Source organism: Diuraphis noxia, unplaced genomic scaffold, assembly GCF_037042655.1.
Source record: "Diuraphis noxia isolate RWA-SAM2 unplaced genomic scaffold, SU_Dnox_SAM2 contig0002, whole genome shotgun sequence".
NCBI classification, from domain to species: Eukaryota; Metazoa; Arthropoda; class Insecta; order Hemiptera; family Aphididae; genus Diuraphis; species Diuraphis noxia.
Genome location: NW_028301712.1, coordinates 40,991,626 through 41,005,764, shown reverse-complemented (window position 1 = coordinate 41,005,764; position 14,139 = coordinate 40,991,626). Strand labels below are relative to the sequence as shown.

At 25.3% G+C, this 14,139-nt stretch overlaps 1 protein-coding gene across 1 annotated transcript; it reads right to left on the bottom strand.

The window, feature by feature from the left end:
- Nucleotides 1-1,556: 1,556 nt before the first annotated feature.
- LOC107169410 (tubulin gamma-1 chain-like) lies at nucleotides 1,557-5,157 on the bottom strand. The gene is made up of 9 exons (XM_089220847.1): nucleotides 4,956-5,157; nucleotides 4,651-4,856; nucleotides 4,303-4,586; nucleotides 4,037-4,231; nucleotides 3,855-3,966; nucleotides 3,627-3,761; nucleotides 3,374-3,556; nucleotides 3,123-3,308; nucleotides 1,557-2,529 (listed from the first exon to the last, which is right to left on the bottom strand). The coding sequence occupies exons 1-9, from the start codon at nucleotides 5,002-5,004 to the stop codon at nucleotides 2,509-2,511; spliced, it is 1,371 nt and encodes a 456-aa protein (XP_089076973.1). The 5' UTR covers nucleotides 5,005-5,157; the 3' UTR covers nucleotides 1,557-2,508.
- Between the last annotated feature and the right edge of the window lie 8,982 nt (nucleotides 5,158-14,139).

Here is a 14,139-nt window from a genome sequence, read left to right as displayed (position 1 = left end):
AAAATGAAAATGGAAAATATAAAAAGTTAGTATAGAGTATTACACCGTAATACCTACTTCCCAAAAAATATTAGGAACCCAAACCCAAGTACCTACTCGACTAGTGTATTAGAATTAGGTACCTATCTGAGAATTGCCACTAGCATTATAAGCGTTGTAGGTCTATGGTACAATTTCAAATAGTTTACCTTAAGATACAATTTAATATCTCAAATCTTGGTCCGCGTATATCAAACCTGAATCGTGATATTGTTTTGTTGAATTGACACTAATTTGGATGTAATATCCAAGATATTAATAGTTAATAAAAATATTAAATGAATAATGTAAGTATAGGTACCTATTACCTATAATAAATTAATTAACATGTACAGTTGGTGGAGTTTCTAAAGTGCTAATAACTAAATGTTAAAAACATATTCGGTAAGGATATTTCGGATGTTATTTACTTTAACTGTTAAATTTGATTCTTTACTTTGCGTTCGAGAATAGTTATGTAATAAAAGGTCTGAAAAGTCAACTAAAACAAGTTTGAAATGGATCAAAATTGATATGGTTTTCATAAATAGTTTTTATAATAAGATTTAATTTTAATTCTATATTTTATATTTGATAAAAACAACCTCAAAACCTTACTAAATTATTTTTTATTATTTTTAGTTGACTCGACAAGAAAACTTTGTTTCATTTTTACCATTAATATTAAATAATTCTGTTGGAGTCTAAAAAAATTACTTAAGAAATTATTTTCAATTAATTTTCTTTTTTTAGATCCTGAACAGTGATGATTGTGTTATATTTACAATGGTAATTGTTCTTCATTCTGTCATCAACATTTGAGGTAATAAAAATGCTCCGATTTTTGACATCAGCATCTTTTCTGATAGAAAAGTGAATGTAGTTGGTTTCATTAAACTAACTACAAATTATATGCTATTATGAAAATGATTTTATTCTTCTGGCGAAACCCAATAAGTAATAAATGTAGACATCTTCACCAAATATCTTTATTAAATATTTTCCATAATATGATATATGGTAACATTTTCTAAATTTGTAGTGCTGTTTATATAGCCTTGACAATTAATGGTGAATGTAAAATTAACTTTTTATTTAACATAATTTTTTAAAACTTAATATATAATATATACTTATCTATATTCAATCTTAATAAAATAACAATTATAATAATGTCTAAAAATATGACTGACAAATACTCTATGAAATATAATGTAAATAATTATTATATATTAATTACCATGTAAAATACCAATATGGATCAAAGTTAACAAAATGAAATCAATATTATTAATTAAATTTTCAGAATTTATAAAGAAGTCTTCAGTGTATGTTATGACTCTTAAAAATCATCAAGCAATCTTGATGTAACAGAACATTTATACCAGTTGATATTTTAATTCAATTTATTATCTATAAATAAAACTATAGCTATAATTTATTATTAAAGTAGCCATTATTTTAAATTAAATTGTTATTTTTAAATAATAATTGAAAAATCTGGTAAAATAATAATTAGAATAAATAAAAAAATAGCCTTGTCAATATTAACAATTAAATATAATTGAAATTTTGAATTTATAATTATTTGAAACTTAAATAAATTCTAATTATAAATATAGTTGAATTATTTAGTTTAAAAAAATAAAATATTAAGCTATTTTTTGATGACAAATATATATTATATTTATCATAAATATAATTATCTTTATCATAAATATAATTATCTTTATCAAATAATTTGTTCACAAGTCATAAGTAAAAAAAATTAAAAACAATCAGTCAATATTTTACATGAAATGACACTATAAAAGAATTAGTTTCTATCTCTTATTTTTGATTTTCTTGTATCCTATTTCCCTAAATATTTTTTTGTACATATTGTGAGACTCAAATACATTTTCATCTAGTACATTAAAAAAAAATATCCAAAAAATATCCATAATGGAAATTCAAAACAAAGTATTACAAAATATTAACATAGAGAACTTCTCTGACCAAAATGTGCTTTTTTGATGTTGACATCATTTATTTTCTATTGAATTTAGACACCTATAAGAAAAAAGCACCATTCAAATTTTCAATTTTGTTTAGGAGACAAAAAACTTATTTAATAAAAAAAAACTATCTTCTAAATAAAATTGAAAATTCTAATTGGCCCCTTGTTCTTTTAAGTGTTGTTATGCTTAATAGTAATAATAACTACATAGAATTCAAACACAAATTATTATTTAGAGGGGAATTTTTTTCTATAATAATGCAATATTTACTGAATCATTACAATTATTATTTAGAAACATTAAAAAAAAAATAAAAATACAGAGAATTTAGATCACTATGTTAGACGTTAGTAGATATAAATAATAAGTTTTCAACAAAGTGTAAAAAAATGTTAAATAAATATAATTATAATAAATTATGTAACTCAAAAAAACTGTGATGAATGTTAGTAGGTTTATAAATAGTAAATTAATGAACTTTTTGATTCTGTTAATTCTTGACAGCATTTTTCTGAAAATAAAGAATATAATTAAATCTTTGAAAATAATTTTTAAACATGAGCTGAAGTATGACAAGTACTTGACAAAATCTTGAAATCGTTATTAATTTTGATGTGGTGAACAAAATATCTAATTTTTAATATGTATTTTTCAGTGAAGTATTTGAGACATTAAAAAAACTAGTCTCAAACCAAATTAAGTTTTTAATATTATTATTACAACAACTAAAATAGTTGAAAAAACAAATTTAAAAAGCGAGACATAGTCGTCTCAGTATTTAAGATTTTGTTAAAAAAAAACTTATTAAAATATAAAATTATTTTGGTTTTACAATATTTAAAATAGTCTAGTTTGTTTTACAAATTAGATCTACTAAAATAAAAAAATTGTATACACAATAAAATACTAACATAATTAAAATCAAATCACTAATAAATAAATATTTTTAGGCTTCTTAAACTTTTATAAACAACACCATACCTAAACATGGTTATTACTTATTAATGATACAATTGCATTAAATAAGCAATAGTACCAATACTCTTAATTACTAAAAATTTCTTACAAAATAGCTCACTAAATTGTTTTAATTTATGTACATACAGGTTGCCATTGAAGATATGTGTCCTTTGTGGCTTCCAAATATTCATCTACAAGGTTTTGAACTACAGCTCTAGAATCATCCATTTCACATAGGTCATCTTTGAACATATTTTGTTTTCGAAATTGATCTAAAAACGCTTCTCTGTGTCGCAGTTTATCATACTGATCCAGGACTCTCTGGAAAAGCTGAAAAAATATGTAACAATAAATATTCCATTTTGAATTATACTAGTTTAATTTTTAAGATCTACTTGAGATATGCTTGTGTGATTGGCTAACATAAGTCCAGATACACGATGTGCAGTGGGAACATAAGGTGACTTTTTAGAAAGAGCAACTTGAATACTGGATGGACCCCAATTAATGAAATTTACAGTTTTTCTTTCTCTAATTCTTTGCAGTGATTTGTATACTTGAGTAGGATCAACATCGCCCTGTAATTTTATAAATATTAATCATTACTTTCATACCTTAATTTATTGACTAAATATATATAGTAAATACTTGGATTATGTTTAATATAGATAAGTAGCAATGTGGTATGGTAGATCTTTCTTGTGCTGTGGACACCATCATATTTTTAGGTTGTAACAACCGTCTCATCACGTCAAATACTGTCGTTTTACGAATATTAGCATCCTATTTACAATATAATCCAAGTTAATACAGATAACATATTATTTAATATATATGAATAGATTCTTTTAAATTAAAAAAAAATAGTTGAAGTACCTCATGATCAGTTGTTAATGGGGTGTAACCTGTCATAAGAAAGTGTAAACGTGGTGATGGTATCAAAGGTCCAATGAGACCAACTAAATCATTGTTCATGTAAGATGGGTATCTAAATAAGATCAAAACTTAAGTTCAATATTCTAAATAATATGTACAAGTAGCAAAAATTAACATATTACCTTAAAGTAGCGGTTGAAACAGACATAATTGTAGATACTAATGAATTAATTTGAGCAAATGATGGATTTTCTATGTGTAAACGATCAGTAGCAATCCGATTTAATGCAGTATTATCTAAGACTACGACGCAATCTGCACTTTGCGCAAGTCGTTTTAAAGTCAATAGCGAATTGTAAGGTTGTACAACTACATCACTGTACAAATATTTGAAAGAAACAACAATTTCATTATTATAATTTGAAACATATGAAACAGTTAACCTTACCTAATTTCATCTTGATTTGGAAATACACTATATGTTTCAATAATCTTTTTTGGATATCGATCAGTTAAATGTTCAAGTATAAATGAGCCCATTCCTGAACCTGTACCACCAGCAATTGAATGGCATAACACAAATCCTTGAAGACTATCGCCGCCTTCAGCTTCACGATCTAATATGTCAAACACTTCTTCCTGCAGTCTTTCACCCTGACTAAAACCTGATGCCCAATTATTTCCAGCACCGCCACCATGTTTAGATAAATATACATTTTCAGGGTTGTATAGCTAAATTCAATTAAACAGTATAAAAACGGTGAAAACTATATCCAAAAAATTTTATCAAGCTTACTTTTGAGTAGTTGGATGACATAATTGAGTGTATGACACGTGGTTCCAAATCCAGCAAAACAGCTCTTGGGACATAATGGTTGTCATCAGCCTGATAAAAAAACACATCTTTTCGGTCGCCAACACCTTCTGTAGCAAATGGCTCAAGTACTCCTTCTGGATTAATACCATGCTCAGCACAAAGTTTTTTCCAAAATTCGAAACCAACTTAACACAAAATAGTATTACATTTTCATAATGAGTACAAATAAAGCTAAATAGCAATTATTGATTAGGTAACTAGGTCTCATTCTATAAATTACTTACTTTGATTTCCACATTGGCCCAACTGGACCGTTATCATTTCACACGGCATTTTAGTACAAAGATTATTTCTTTATTTTAATACATTCAATTGAACAATTAGCGTTAGTTAGAACGAAAACAAACAATTACACATAGTTGGCTAATGAGAAAATTTCAACATAAATAAATAATAATAATATTAAAAATGCAGTTACAAAATGTACTTGTAATCAATATAAAAAAGTGTTCAATGATAAGAATGCCTAAACTAAAAAAATGGCGCGAAATCCTAAATATTGATAATAGTTAAAATACAGTGTTGTACACGTAACAATAATTTTCAAAATATTTCAAAGATATAGAAAAAATTCCTGAAAAATATTTTCCTCGAATATTGACTGTTTCTGACGAAAATTTACCCCCAAATTATGCGCCCCCGCGATATCACACGCGCCAACCGGCATTAAACTCGGTGTCATCGATTATTTATTGCCGTTAAACATTAACACATTAATGGCAAAAACTTGGAACCCCGACTATATGAATAAAATTATGACAAGTTATATAAAGTACGGCCTTATCTTGATCACATTTCCAAAACATTTTTGCAACATATGAACCCAAATGAGTTGCAGTCCATTGATGAGAAAGCATGATAAAGTTCAGGGGGCGCAGTGCTGTGAAACAATACATACCAATGAAACCCATAAAAAGAGGCTACAAGATTTGGGTACGGGTTTGATGAAACTGGGCATATTTGTGAGTTTGAGATATACACTGGGATAACAGATTCTGCTGAACATTCGCGTTGGGAAAACGTGTAATAGTAACTCTTACTAATAAAATCTAAGGAAAGTACCAGTTTTGTTTGATAATTTTTTCACTTCTTTTGACCTCATGGAAGATTTGCTTAAAAATAAAGTTTGTGGTTGTGGAACTTTGAGAGGTAATATGAAAGGACTTCCTATAAATTAGTTGAATGATAAACAAATGAAAAGAGGTGATTGTGAGGGAAGAATTTCAACCACAAATGTGTTATGGATCAAATGGAAAGAAAATCGTCCAATACAATTTCTCTCAAATTATCACGATCCAGATCATCTTACCAGTTGCTCGAGGAAAGCAAAAGATTGGTCATCAGCAAGCATAACATGCCCTACAATTGTGAAGGATAACAATAAAAATTAAAAATATGGGATATGCTGACTATACAGATATTATGAAATCATACTATGAGATATTGATCGAATAAGAGCCACAAATGTGGCATAAAATATTCTTTTACATCTTATAGATGTTGCTGTCACTAACTCGTATACATATATTATTTAATTTAAAAAGTCGAGGGAGACAGGTTCCTTTGAAGAATTTTAGACTTGTTGTAGGTAGTTGCTGGTTTAGTTGGCATTCCAACTACATCACCAAGAGGAAGACAACAGACATTTAAAAATAAAACTAACAGTTTCAAAGTTAGAATACCACTAGAAATTCATTTTGATAATGTTGCACACATACCAAAAAGTTGTAAAATTCGTATATGGCACATGCCATAACTGCTCTACTAAACAAAACCCTAAAAGAAGAAGATGGGAATGTTCTACATGTAACGTAGCACTATGTTTATCATCAGAGAAAAACTGTTTAGAAACAATTCACAAAAAACAATAATATACCATGTATTTTTTTTTTTATAGGTACCTACTACCTACTTAAACAAACTGTTATGACATTATTATCTAATAAAAAACTTAAGTGTTTATAAGTTTTTAATCCTAGGTTCGCAGTGGTTATATATAATGACGACCGTTTTTTAGGTATTTATGGGTTGTAAAAACATTTTTTTAAATTTTTTTTTAGAATATCGTCGGCTTCTTGCCAAAACTCGGTAACTATTTCAAACTATTTTGAGATAATGGAGCTATCTAGTGGAAAACGTGGTTTTCTAACGTTTTGCAAGAGGCGTGAATTTCCTACTCTAACCTGCTTAAAACTTACAGTTTCTTATTTTCACTAACGGAGAGAGACGTAAATAATAAATATAAAGAGTAAAAAGTCATTAATGGTTTAGCGAGTTTTGGTATAGACAAAATTAAAGAAATATCGATTTTTTTTAGCTACAATAAGAACAACTCATAAGGAACCTTGTATTAAATTTTCAAGTTTTTTTGATCAAAATTAAACTGTATATAGATAACACTAACATAAACATTTGGTGAAAATTTCAAGTATTTACAGTGATTAGTTTTTGAATTACAACCATATAAAAAAATCGATTTGGTCTAAAATTGTTTTGTGTAAAAATTCCAGTTTTTCTGTAATTTTTTCGATTTTTTTGAAAACTGTTGGAAAATGTTTACTTTTGACCTCAATATGCACCAAGGATATTCACTTTTACACCAGAAACCACCCCTAAAGTTTGAAATTGAAGCATTATTTCGACTACTTATGCTGTACACAGACACAAAAGAAAAAAAAAAAATTGTAAAATCAATATACATTCATCACTTCGTTCAGAATCTAAAATGGATTTCTGTCTGTTTGTCCTATATGCATTTTTAAATGGCTGAACTGATTGCGATGTAATTTGGTACGGAGATATATTAGAAGATAAATTAAATTAAATAGCGATTGCGCTGAATATCATTCAATCGAATATTTTAATTATTCAAAGTCTGTTCTCGATAAAACGAATTAAATTACATAATGTTTAACTAAATTGAATATCGTTATATGTATGATTATTACTTAGTATATTTTAACCATTATCCTTTATCCATCTTTATGTATAAAGTATACTGTTAGAAAAATCACATGAAACAAATTTAACACACAGTTTGAAACATATAAGAGGTAGGATTTTTGAAAAAAAAACTTGTGTAAATGATCAAATTTATTGCATATGTATTATTATTATCAATGGTATGTAATTTGTTTTAGGTCATTCAGAACTATATAGAATCAGTTATATTCAGCAAAAAACCAAGAATGTTGATACCGGAGGTAAATAAGAATAGACTTTATATAAGATTAAGAATATGAGTGTCAAGTTCATAATATTTTGTGCATGCGTGTAGCCTATTTGTTGTTAGGAATAAAATATAATAGTAAATAATATTATAGCTTATGCTCTTTTATTTTAGATGGTACAAAACTTTGCTGATAAAAAGAAGAATCAATACTTTTGATTCTTTTAAATGAGCTATTTAACTGTCTAAATTGTATAACCACAGTTTTCAAAAATCCCCCACCAGTGATCTTAGTGGAATGTATGATAGATGGAAAGATTTTTTTTGCATTCAGTAATATTTTTGTATTGTAACATTATATCAGGTAGATCTTAACATTTTTAATATTTTAAATTACAAATTAATTTTAATATTTAATTTAACTTATATTATATGATGTATGATTTCGTATATGGCCACTTTAATATGTACAATAATAATATATACGATTTTCTATCAAGACCTTAATATAAAATTTATCTTGATTTATAAATAAAAAATATAAAATCTAGTAAAGATAAAAAAAGATAGGTATGTGTACAAAAAATATTGTTCTGATGTATAATAGTATTGATATTTAAAATAGTTCAACAATAATCAGTTAATATTGCCTTTAATTTTAATTTTGTAGATGCATCTAAAAAGGCAGCAAAAAAGGAAGTCGCCATCTTAATATTAAATCATTTTTTCGTAGATTAAGATGATTTTAAATAAATATTAAAAACTATTAAGAGGCATAAGTATGCTATTTATAAATCTACAATTCAAATTTAATTAGGTAAAGTATCTACTCTGGTGTATGATATTTAACCATGTACCTGCTTTTATTTTTTTTGTTTATTATAATTAACAATAAAATAAAAGTAGTTACATTAATTAATGTCATACACCGTAGTATAATATATCTTACCTAATTAAATTTAATTGTACATGCTATTTATATAACTTAATAGTCAATAATATTTATTTAAAATTTTATGAAGATCATTTGCAATACATAGTCACAATTTTTTTTTACAAGCATTCAAAGTTTGAATTTTGACAACATACGTAAAAATCACGGAAATTCGCAAATTATTTTAAGCTAGAAATTCAAAAAATTGTTCTTTTTTAAATCTAAGATTTGCAAATTTAATAAAAGGCTCCTAACATATGTTTAAAACAGCAGTTGAAAAATAAAAGAAATGCATAGTCACAATTTTTTTTTTAATAATTTTAGTGATAATTATTGTGTTATAAGTCTTAAGTTACATTATATTTGTATTTTCTTGTTGTAATATTTATAACACTTTTGATATTGGTTATTTAAAAAAAAAAAGTTAATGAGTTATGTTATAGCAATAATTATTTAAATATAAAAATAGCTATTAATAATTTACAATAATAATGAATGTTAATAATAACAAAAATTCATAATGATGATCATCTGAATAAGTCCAATTAGAAAAATAATTAATATCAAACCGATATAGATTTCAGCCTAAACAAATATTAATAATCATTTTTGTATTCAGTATAACTCATTAACGGTTAAAATATTTGCATACAATACTTTACTAATAAAAAAACAGTGTTTTGCATTAAACATTTTGAAAAAAATCTAATATGTCTTAATGTAGTAATATAAGCAGATTCCATTAAAAAAAAAAAAAAACTACGTCAATATCTTAAAAATCAAAGATTTTGTAGGGTTGAGACCAAAAATTTACTTTTTTAAAAACTATAATCATTTTCTGAACAACCTCTATTTTTCCGTTAGCGAGTTTTGGCAAGAAGCCGACGATATAATGTATAAAGTATTTTCAGGAAACAAAATTTCTATTTTAATTTTTTTTTACAACACATACTATAGATTTGTATTTACAATTTAATTTACATAAATTATAACATAAACTTACAATTCTACACAACGAAGGGACTTATGTAATCCAGTCCTGGTCATCTAACAAACGTTATGAATTTCATACATTAGCTAAAACCCAATTGGTATTCTATAAATTAACTAGTAAAATATTGTAGTTAACGAGCATAATTAGGAAATTTATAGAATAACTAGTAATTCTATAAAATAATGTATTACATACATTTCCGCAAACATATATTATTATATTCCTAATCATTTCAAATTAGAAATTTAAATTTAAAATTAAATTGCAAATTCTAATTTTTTATACTCCGAATAATATTCTGTTTCGGATAAATGAAATAAAAATGTATTTTGTGATAAAAAAAAAGTAATAAATTTGAGAATCGATGACGATGTATTATAGTATCTATCATCCGTGGCAAACGTAAAATCGTATTGTCGTCACTCGAAATTTGTCGAAGACGGTTCACAATTTTTTTTATTTCATATTTCATTGTGCTCAAGTTATTTTCTTAAAATAACTCTATACTTTCAGACTTCAGTTCAGAGGGAGATGAAGAGATATGAAAGGAGAGCAGTTCCTTGATATGGCGTTTGAACTCTAGATATTGCTCAGCTGTATTTAACTTGATTTATGCGTAAGTTTGATAGTCTATTATTTTAAAGACTTAAATATTTTACTTTTTAGTGTTAAAACTAATATTTATTGTCCGATCAATGATACCCGGGTGATGTAGATGGGTATTTTATTATTGAGCGCGCAATGCATAAAATACGTATGCACAAACGACGACGACGCATCCATATCGTATAATAATAATATATTTTAACAATTAAAGAGGTACCTATAGTGTCGTACATCTAGGCATACTACATTATTACACCCTGGTGTTCTTATGTTTTGTATAATTAAAAATTGTTTTCACTGTATACTTGATAAACGTTTAATTACATCATAACATTTAAACTTTACTCATCCACGGCGAAAAGCTCAAGGTCCGGCGTAAAGTTCTAGGGTTTGGATTGACTTGGACAAATTGAATAACGAGTGAATTATAAAATAAATTAATATTACGATGACGTCTGCTGTGAACCAACCGCGATTAAAGCAACGCCATAATTTATCAAACATTAAATAGTTTTATAAAGCAGGGAAAACCGAGAAGGAAATCAAGCTTTCCAATGTATCTTGTCAACGAGTAGGATGTAATGGATAACCTGAATTCAATAATTTATTATTTTATCTCTACCTAAAACGATTTTGAAAGAAGATAGTGTCAATTAATTTTCAACCAATATATAGGCAGGTGTTTAATATAGTAGCAATAGTATAAAGACTATAAAGTATACTGAGTTTACTTCTACCAAAAAAATGGTATCTAAATATTATACTTTATAATAATTTATTTTTATCATAATTCACTTATACCTAATTCAGTATTGACAAGTAACTAACGTATTGTATAATATATTTAACGCCTTTCAATAAAATAGTGAAGGCATTTTACAATAGTGACTTTTCGCAATGAATAAATAATTTTGTAGTTTCTCATTCTATCATACTAAACATTTATATATTTTAATTAAACCTTTTTAAAACTATTCATTTTATAATATAACCCCTTTAAAAAATATCCAAAAAAAATTGTAAACTGTAACGAAAACACAATTGAATAAAAACTGCAATTAAGTTTAAATATTTATTTTGAAAATTGCTTTAGTATACTTAAACGTCTTAAACTAACAATAAACAAATATATTACGAGGAAGCTCGTATTACATTTAAAATATTTTTTTTACATGCAGAACACATATTTTTACTTAACGGAATTAAACATGAGAAATTTTAAATTTCAAATATTTTTAAATAGTTTAAAATCAAAAATATAAAACATAATTAGATACACTAGGTATACAATTAAAATTAACATATTAAAAAATAATTAGGTACTATTCAATTATATTTTAAAATTCATAACAAAAATTTTATAAAAATATTCTTGTGTTTCTAATATTTCAATACAATCTTAATCAATAATCAAATAAAATATAATTAAAAAATTACTATACCTAGGTATATCGTTGTATTTTAAATTTAAATTTAAAGTTATAAATTATTTTGGTGATTGATATATTATCAAAAACAATTATTTCATTGAGAAAATCGTAATCATTGATCTCCTTGATATGAAAATAATTGCGTTATGATATAATATATCTTTGGATTTACCTGATTGACATAATTTAATATAATACATGGCAATTGTCATAGTAATTGTCAGTAGAAGATGCAGTCAATTAAAGATTCTAAAATTTCAATAGCAAAGCCGCTATGAACTAAAAATATACTGCATTCTGTATGATTTTATTTTCACAAATCATAATATTTTTAGATTTCAAGTCAGTATTTGATGCGTTCTCACTTTTCAACGTCGGATTTCACAGACGTCGCGGATTCTATCAAAGCTCGAAAGAGTCGATGTTTGAGGTAAATTTGTTTTCATGTTCTTTTGGGGCTTAAATTTATTTTTTACAATTTACATTATTATATTTAATGTCACAAAAAAAAAAAAAAATGCTACCCATGTATCGTAGACGCATATTTTATTTCTGAGCTCGAAATAAATAATTTCCCGAGATCGAATAATTTAAAATATGTGGTAGTCGTTTAGAATAATTATAACCTAGATATATATGTGTTGAAATAAACATTTTAGTTTAATTAATAGGACTACTAAGTTAGGTATAATTGATAACTTATAACCCATAATTTGTAACTGGTAACTTGTTCAAATCCAACATTATAAGTACCTAGGTAAATTAAAATACATTTATTTATTCGCAAACAAACAATTTTCAATAGGTTATTGAATACAAATAGATGACCGTCTAATCACCTTTTACAACTTAAGCTTGTACCTATTGAAGGTGATGTGTTCTTTGGGTAGTATAATATCATTAGTTCCAATAAACATTAAATAAAATATACATAGGTGCTATAAATAGTCTAAAATCAAACACAACTGATAAAAGAAAAATTTAATTACAATATATTAAATTAGGAAAATATATATAGGTATATAAATAAAATATTAGTATCATAATAAAATAAATATAACTCTTTTGATAAGGTTATAAGATATGATATAATTATATAATTTGGAGAATTGAAATTAGAATAGTTTAGATATGGTATACTTAAAATTATAATAATATATTTCTAGCTATCTAATAGACTACTGTATAATGTTTATTAAAACTATAGCTAACTATCTATAACTTATAAATTAATAACTATCTTTTAAACTTTAGTGAATAATGATAATTTTTCTTGATTTCATTTATAATTATGTTTTTATTAATTATAGAATTAGATACTTACCTCCAAACTTATTAATTAGTTGCTTTTATATTTTTTTGGGATTATATTTATAATTTTTAAAAAGGTTTTAGTACCTAATGTATGTTTTTTTTGCTTTATTTATAAAAATAGTTGGTAAGTAAATTTCTATATTTTCTACATTTATTTTTAAATTAATATTGAATGGGCTTAATAATAATTTATTGGACATTTTATGTTTATTGTTAATTGAGATCACTAATCCTTTGGTTGTCCAAGTTATTATTTGAAGAATTCAAATTTAATTTCGATTTTAACTTATTCAATATTATGATTATACCTCTCCAACTTCATTAATAACATAGAAATATCAATTCCATTTAATGTAAGGTAATAATAACAAAAGGTTCTTCTATTTCACCAACAATATTATTTCTATTTGATTCAATTTTTCTAGATATTACATTTTTTTTTAAGTTTTAGTAAAAACTGAAGGAAATAGGTCATAGGAAACTATTAATTTAATACAGAATTTTTTTTACTGAAATATCAGGCATATTATAGTGATGTATAACCATTGTTGTTCACCTAATATCTATACCATAAGGACCTATACCTTGTACACCTAAAAAATGTATTACTTATTTTCCAAATTACGATAGGTATCACAAAAATTAACATGCAATTAATTGGTATAAAATTTAGATATTATTGAAATAAAATAAATACAACAACTAATAAGCAATAGTAATTAATACTCATATCATAAACTATTATTAAAATAAAAATGAGCACCCGAGCTCCGGTAGGTAATTATCTAATAACTAACCCTTCATGACCAGCAAAGAAATTTTATATTCGTATATCTAAAAAAACTAATAGATTCTTAAATAAAATGTTCAAAACACAAATTAACACATTATAATAACTAGATAGGCAGGGTCAAAATTAAATATCAAATGGTTATTTTAGATATTTATTATCTGTAATGAC

Excerpts from the sequence above, each read along its gene's own strand:
- LOC107169410 (XM_089220847.1), bottom strand. The coding sequence starts at position 5,004 with ATGCCGTGTGAAATGATAACGGTCCAGTTGGGCCAATGTGGAAATCAA. Across the intron at positions 4,232-4,302 it reads CCAAATCAAGATGAAATTAG|TGATGTAGTTGTACAACCTT; the intron begins GTAAGGTTAACT and ends ATATTTGTACAG. Across the intron at positions 3,967-4,036 it reads GTTTCAACCGCTACTTTAAG|ATACCCATCTTACATGAACA; the intron begins GTAATATGTTAA and ends GATCTTATTTAG.